General features: G+C 47.8%; 1 protein-coding gene across 1 annotated transcript; it reads left to right on the forward strand.

The window, feature by feature from the left end:
* Nucleotides 1–1,366: 1,366 nt before the first annotated feature.
* LOC139831578 (uncharacterized) lies at nt 1,367–5,445 on the forward strand. The gene is made up of 4 exons (XM_071820875.1): nt 1,367–3,824; nt 4,083–4,253; nt 4,506–5,093; nt 5,357–5,445. Exons 1-4 carry the CDS (start codon nt 1,367–1,369, stop codon nt 5,443–5,445), a joined length of 3,306 nt encoding a protein of 1,101 aa, XP_071676976.1.
* The last annotated feature ends 2,489 nt before the right edge of the window (nt 5,446–7,934 follow it).

The raw sequence follows: 7,934 nt of genomic DNA on the forward strand, positions 1-7,934 counted from the left end.
TCGACGGGGTGAAGGGAGATCACCGGCCAGGCATGGATGCATCTGGGCGTGGTGGGGAGAAGGGGAAGGGAGTGGTTTCGCCGAGGACGGCGAGAGCGAAGCTGGAGGAACAATTGGGGAGGCTGGACATCTCTGATGCGGAGGCCACGCCATTAGTGATTGATGATCGGGAGGAGGTGTCCATGAAGAAGTGGTTGTTGGCAGGGAAGGTTCTGCACTGTAAGGTGTTTCATATCCAGACCATAGTGAGTGCCCTTCGACCTGCGTGGGGAAATCCGAAGGGGCTGATGTTCCGATCTGTAGGTGCCAACATGTTTGTTGCAGAATTTGCGACTCAGCGAGATCGGGAACGGGTGTGGAACGGATCGCCGTGGCATGTCAACAAGAATGCGGTGATTCTGTCGGAGTTTGAGGAATGCATGAAGCCGTCTGAACTCAAGTTTGATCGGCTATCGTTGTGGGCGAGGGTGATCAATTTACCCTTCAATCTGCGAGATAAGAAGTGGTGGCTACCGATTGCGCAGCAGATAGACAAACATGCGAAGGAAGTCCACTTTGATCATGTTGGTGGTTTCTTGAGGGCTCGGGTAACAGTGGATGTTGCAAGCCCGCTGAGGCGATGGGTTCTGATTGAATCAGCCAGGAGGGGGGGTATGGACCTCTATGATATACAATATGAACAAGCCCCTCACTTCTGTTTTTCATGTGGTCGGTTTGGACATGCCGATCTGCTCTGTCTAACGCCTGGTACAAGAGATGCAAATGGTGTACTTCCTTTTGGGAAGGGCTTGAGGGCACCGGATGAGTGGAGGAAGCCAACTTTCAGTGATGGTACTTCTGGAGGACAAGGATCCGTCAAGAATGACAAAGCTGATACAAGGGGTTCGAGTAATGTAGCTGAGGCGGGTACAGAGGCCACATCTCCTCTGAAAAAGAATAACTCAAACAAGCGCAAGGCTGGTGCAACAACGCAGGTGTATAGGAAGGTGGTGCCATCGCTCCTGCAGATTGAGCCGACACAGGTTGTGGGGGAGGACAGGAGTATGGTGCCATACGCTGCCCCCGCGCAGCCGGTAACTAGCTCTGAAGTAGTTGAAGAAGTGGATGGGGACCGGGATCCCAAGAAGAACAAACCTACTCCGACGAATTCAGACAATATGGCAGTGGCTGTGATGCAGCCCTGCCAGGAGCAATGAGTTGCCTAAGTTGGAACGGTCGAGGGCTTGGGAACCCTGCGGCTGTTCGAGAGCTTCGCAATGTGGTGAAGCAAGAAGGGCCCAGTCTCTTATTTGTAATGGAGACAAAGATTTCTGCAGACCGAGTGGTGGCTCTAAAGCAAATACTTGGTTTTGCTGGATGTTTTGCGATGGATAGTGAGGGGTTAAGTGGAGGTATTGGTTTGTTTTGGTCAACTGATGTTTCAGTGGACGTAAAGAATTTCAGTTCCTGCCATATTGATGCGATGGTGAGGAAGACAAATAGTGGTGAACCTGAGTGGAGATTTACTGGCTTTTACGGGGCACCTAAACCCCGGGATAGACACCACAGCTGGAGAGCGATGCGGACACTGGCTGCGATTGAACATCCGGCATGGCTGTGTGTTGGAGACTTCAATGAGACCCTCTATGCAACAGAACATTTTTCCCGGGCTATTCGACCAGAGTGGCAGATGAGGGCGTTTAGGGAAGCGGTGGAGGATTGTTCTCTCACTGACCTTGGATGGTCAGGGGTGGAGTATACATGGGATAATGGACAGATGGGTGCTGCAAATGTGAAGGCTAGGCTTGATAGAGCCTTTGGTGATGAATTATTTGTTAACACTTTTGCTTACTATCGTGTCCGCCATATTGTATCGGCAGAGTCAGATCATTGCTTTGTCTTTGTGGAGTTTCGGAAAGAGGAACACGTAGAGAGAGCCAAGGGTGCTAGGCAATTTAGATATGAAGACGTTTGGGAGACTCATGTTGATTATGATAAGCTAATTCTTGATAAATGGCAAAGAGGTGCGGGTCATCAGGGGCTCAGTGGTGTTGTGGACGCTTTGTCAAACCTGCAGACAAACCTAAGTGTGTGGGGAGCAAAGGAGTTTGGATGCTTGGCTCGGAAGGTGCGCAAGCTGCGGGAAAAGTTGAATAAACTGCGAACCCGTTCTGTGGGCCGTGGGCCGAATGAGGAAGAAAAGTCGATTGTCAAACAATTAAAAGAAGCACTTCGCCAGGAGGAAATATGGATGAAACAACGCTCGAGAGTTCAGTGGTTACGTGAAGGTGATCGCAACACGGCTTATTTTCATGCACAAGCTGCCCAGCGGAAGCGAGTTAATAAGATTGAGAATCTTGAGCGGGAGGATGGGTCAAGATGTGCTACTTGGGATGAAAATTGTACAGAGGTTCAAAGTTTCTTTCAAAACCTGTATACATCTCAAGGGTTCAGGCATATGGACGAGTTACTGAACCTTGTTCCTACTCGTGTGACTATGGAGATGAATGTTGAATTACAAAAAGCCTTTACGGCTGAAGAAGTGAAAGGGGCCTTATTTCATATGGCACCTTCCAAGGCACCGGGGGTGGATGGATTTACAGCGGGTTTTTTTCAACGGCACTGGCTGCTATTGAAAGATGATATTGTTCCAGCTATTCTGGATTTTTTAAATGGAGGGGAGTTACCTGTGGGGATGAATGATACGTCGATTACACTTATACCCAAGGTACATCACCCACAACGTATTTCTCAATATAGGCCCATATCGCTCTGTTCTGTTTTGTATAAGATTGCTGCAAAGTGCATTGCAAATAGGACTAGAGGTTTTTTGGGAGATATTATTGGAGAGGAACAAAGTGCTTTTGTTCCCGGACGTTTGATAACAGATAATGTGCTAGTTGCATATGAGAGTGTGCACGCTATGAAAAGAAGAAAGAAGGGGAAGAATAGTGTGTGTTCGGTTAAGCTAGACATGATGAAGGCTTATGACCGTGTCGAGTGGCACTACTTACAAGCAATTATGTTGAGGTTGGGTTTCAGTTCTAGCTATGTTAGATTGATTATGAAGTGTGTTACCTCGGTCAGGTTCACTGTCAGAGTCAATGGGGAACTGTTGCCTTATTTCACACCCACGAGAGGGCTGCGACAGGGAGATCCGATGTCGCCATATTTATTCCTGCTCTGTGGGGAAGGGTTCACGACACTACTGAATTTGTTTGGTGGTGTTCGTGCTGATAAAGGTATAAGGGTGAGTCCTCGCTCACCTTGGATTAATCACTTGCTATTTGCTGATGATAGTTTGATATTTATGAAAGCGAATATGCTGAGTGCGCAGAGGTTAAATGATGTTCTGAGAATTTATGAAGATTGTTCGGGGCAGTGTGTGAACAGAGAAAAGAGCTCTATTTTCTTTAGTCCGAATACTTCTCAAACTACTCGACAGTCTTTGAAATTGTTACTAGGCATTGCTGTGGAGGCGTTCTCTGAAAGATACCTGGGGCTTCCAACGGCGGTGGGCCGAATCACAAGTGACACTTTTGACCATATAGGCGAACGGATTAGAAGTAAACTGAATGGAGGTTCAGAGAGGATGGTGTCTTGTGCTGGCCGTGAGGTGTTCCTGAAAGCTGTGATTCAGGCAATCCCGACGTTTAGCATGAGTTGTTTTAAGTTAACAAAGAAGGTAATTAAGAAGTTGATTTCTTACATGGCTCGTTATTGGTGGAGCAGCTCTCTTGACCGTCGTTCGTTGCATTGGGTAGCATGGGATTTTCTCACAAAACCCAAGTGCCAAGGTGGGATGGGCTTTCGTGATTTGGAGATGTTTAATCTGGCCCTGCTTGGTAAGCATGGGTGGAGATTTTTTACTCAGTCTGACTCTCTGTGTAGTCGAGTGCTGAAAACAAAATACTTCCTAGAGACAGACTTTATGCAAGCTACTGTACCCAGGCATGCTTCAGCGACATGGCGCGCTATTGTCGCTGGACGCCAGGCTCTGTCAATGGGGTTAATTAGGAGAATTGGGGATGGCTCGTCGGTCTCTATTTGGTCGGACAAGTGGATCCCAGGTAAACGTACAATGACACCGTCTGTCCACATAGGCAGAGATGGGCTTACAAAGGTTCTACAACTAATTGATACTGAGAACTGGACGTGGAAAGAAGCGGTGGTCAGGGATAATTTCACTGCACCCGACGCTGATGCAATTCTGAATATCCCTCTTCGTAATGGTGGCGGTGAAGACTTCTGGGCTTGGGGGCTGGAAAAGTCGGGTATATACTCTGTAAAATCAGCGTATCGCGCTCTCATGACGCATAACGAGCATATTGCTCTAGCGGAAGGGACGATGACGGGAACCTCTTTATCTGAAAAACAGCTATGGTCTCGACTATGGAAGATGCAGGTGGTACCTAAGGTCCGGGTGTTCTGGTGGCGTGTCCTACGTGGTATTTTGCCCGTCGAACGCACGCTCCAACACCGGCATATTGCCACACTGGCTAAGTGTAAAATCTGCTTGTATGCAGATGAGGATATGATGCATGCTCTAGTGAAGTGCTCCCATGCTAGGAAATTCTGGAGAGAAGCATATCATTGGTTAGATGTCAAGTTACCAGATTTACATCCGGATACTTGGACAAGAGACATTCTGTGTGATCCAATTGTAGCTAATGCTGATCGACCAAAAATTGTGACAGTCATGTGGGCGATCTGGACATCTAGGAACAACATTACACATGATAAAGCAGGCTTTGATCCTACTCATTCAATGCAGATGACAAGAGATATGTTGGCACTGCTTGATGTGCCGATGATGCATGCCAGAATTCTGCCGGGTCATGGATGGAAACCTCCAGATGATGGTTGGGTGAAAATCAATACTGATGCGGGGATTTCCTTTGATGCTAGGAAAGGTGGAGCGGGTGGTGTTGTTCGCGATGCTGCCGGTTTTATTGGAGCATGGAGTAAGCCCTACCCTGGGATCTCGGATCCCTTAATTGCTGAAGCCATGGCTCTGAGAGATGGAGTGATTTTTGCAAAGCTCCGTGGATTTTCGCGAGTGGTGATGGAAGTGGATTGTTTAGAGATAGTTGATCTCTGGGACTCGCGCGCTGGTTCCCGCGCAGTGATTGCGCCTATCTTACAAGAAATTGAAGGGCTACTGTTTTCTTTTATTTCTTTTATTTCTTTTAGAATTCAACATGTAATAAGATCGTCCAACACTCTAGCTCACCTTTGTGCTAAACATGCTTGCACACTGGAGATTACGAGTTGCTGGATGGAACAACCCCCTAGCTTCCTCGTGTCTAGTCTAATGGCTGACAGAGTGAGTGTGTCCGAAGTTGAATAAAGCCTTAATGTTTCCATGCAAAAAAAGAGTACGCGCTGTACCTCACGCGAGTACGCGATGCTCCAGTCTCGCACGAGTACGTGCTGCCGCGCGCGTGTATACGCGCTCCGCGCTAGCTTATCGCGTCCCCCGCGAGTACGTAGCGTAGCTAGCTAGCTCATCCCATCCCGCGCGAGTATGTACTGGGTAGCTAGCTAACTCTGGCAAAATCAACTACAAAGCTACGTACAAGTGTATGTCCTCGTTTTTTTTATATCAAAACATAGGTACAGTTACGCAGATGAGCGAGTACACTCGCGCACACGAGCGAGTACAGTGTCGCACAAGAACGAGTACGGTGGCGCAGACTAGCGAGTACAGTCGTGTACACGGGCGAGTACAGTCGAGCAGACAAGTGAGTACAGTGGCGTATAACACACGAGTACAACTGAACACACTGGCGAGTACAAATACAGTCACGCACACGAGCAGGTACAGTTACGCATACGAGCAGGTACAGCCACGCACACGAGTAAGTACAACCGCGTAGACGAGCGAGTACGCGCAGACGAGACAGGTACAGTCGCGCATACGAGTAAGTACAGTCGCGTACACGAGCGAGTGCAGGTACAGTCGCGCACACGAGGAAGTACTAGTACAAACGCACAGGTACAGTAGCGCACACGAGTAAGTACAGTTACTGAGTAAAGGGAAAAATTGCATCAAATACCGTAAAAAATATAAGCACGAGTACAGTTAGGTACACACCACGAGTACAATCACACTAGTATTGGAAGTACGAAAAAAAAAGTATCTCGAAACCTATCAACATGGGATCTAGTTTTCAAGATCTCGACGCGAGGATCTCAAAAGTGAAAACGGTTCGTAATTTGAACTTACGGTTCGCAAGATATTTCATTTAAAAAAAACGAATCTACAAAAATAAAGGGAAAACTGGACCATCCCCTGTCCTTCTCTCTCCTCTTCTATCCCACTTTGTTACTCCTTGCGACACTTGGCGAGCAGGGAGACCACTTCCCACCAAAATTCTGGCACCACAACGCACCACGTGTCGCATGCGGAGAGACTTTTGAACCTTGGCGAAGATCGGCCTTTTTTTAGAGTTTTCGATGCATTCATTGATTAAGTGTACTCTACATCCGAGTAATAATAAGGGCCGAGCCCACGGGTGTGCGGCCGGTGCCAGCCGCACAGGGCCCCAAATTTTTTGGGACCCCAAATTTTCGATATAGCCTATTTTGATATTTATGTGGGAAATAAATTACCTGAAAGAGATCCCTGTGAAATTCTACTGAGTTTTCGTATTGATGTCGAGAGGAAACTGTAGCTAGACTTGTTGAGAGGAGGTGAGGAAGAGGTACCAGCCATGGCCGTTACAGGCTGCTGTAGGTGCTCCTGCCGGAGGAGGAAGACGGCCACCGACGCGTGAGCTAAACTCAGTTGGGCTAGTTTGGTTTGACTGGGCTAGGGAGAGAACTGGGCCAAAATGGGAAAAAGGCCCATGGGAATAAAAAACCCTGCCGGAAATGAGAAAGAGAGATGGGTATAGCCCAATAACGCTACACTTACGTGCAATATGCCAATATGTTAGGTAATAAACTTTTACCGGATTAGCTGGAATTAGTTAGTTGGTGCTAATCTTTTTTAACTTCTGTGGTTTAAGAGCGATATAGTTCAACTACATCTCTCCATGTTATTCCGTAAGTAAATCCCGCATAAGTACAGGCCACACATTTTTCGATAAAAAGAATATATTAATATTAAAAGATACCAATTACATCCATTCTCTGCAACAACGCAACATCTTAATGGCAGTATGGATGCACACAGTCAAAAAAAGAAAAGAAAACTAAGAAAAAAGTCCCGCTATAGCATCCTAGGCTTAGCAACAACAATACAACCACCACCGAGACAACACCTGAAATACAGCATCTCCAAAAACGACGCCTCCAAAAAGGAAACGGTGCACCAGCGCCGTCGTCGCCAGACCAAGGATCTTGGGTTTTCACCCTGAAGATAGTCCCCGCTCTCAAAACAATGCCTCCAAAAAGGTCATTGCCAGACACAGCCAGTTAAGGCCAGACCTTGGGTTTTCACCCTGAAAGGTAGGACTCTGAACTTCACCCGTGCTGCCGCCCCCACTTCCATATCACTGCTGCAAATCCCGGGACACCAAGCAAGTCACTCAACAACGCGGAGACTTGAACCTCCCTTAGCTAGTCCTCCGCTCCGGCCTTCATGTTATTCCCTTCATCTGACTGCATTCTGGAGCAAAATGTCACTTGATGCTAACACAGAACAGAGCTTCGCGCGCCGCTTCCTCCAGAACCAATCCGCCGGAATAAAAACATGGGTGCGTGATACGCGTTCAACACGCGCCCGTTGGGAACCCCAAGAGGAAGGTGTGATACGTACAGCGGCAAGTTTCCCTCAGTATGAAACCAAGGTTATCGAACCAGTAGGAGCCAAGAAGCACGTTGAAGGTTGATGGCGGCGGGATGTAGTGCGGCGCAACACCAGGGATTCCGGCGCCAACGTGGAACCTGCACAACACAACCAAAGTACTTTGCCCCAACGAAACAGTAAGGTTGTCAATCTCACCGGC

The sequence above is a fragment of the Lolium perenne genome, chromosome 5 (assembly GCF_019359855.2).
Source record: "Lolium perenne isolate Kyuss_39 chromosome 5, Kyuss_2.0, whole genome shotgun sequence".
NCBI classification, from domain to species: Eukaryota; Viridiplantae; Streptophyta; class Magnoliopsida; order Poales; family Poaceae; genus Lolium; species Lolium perenne.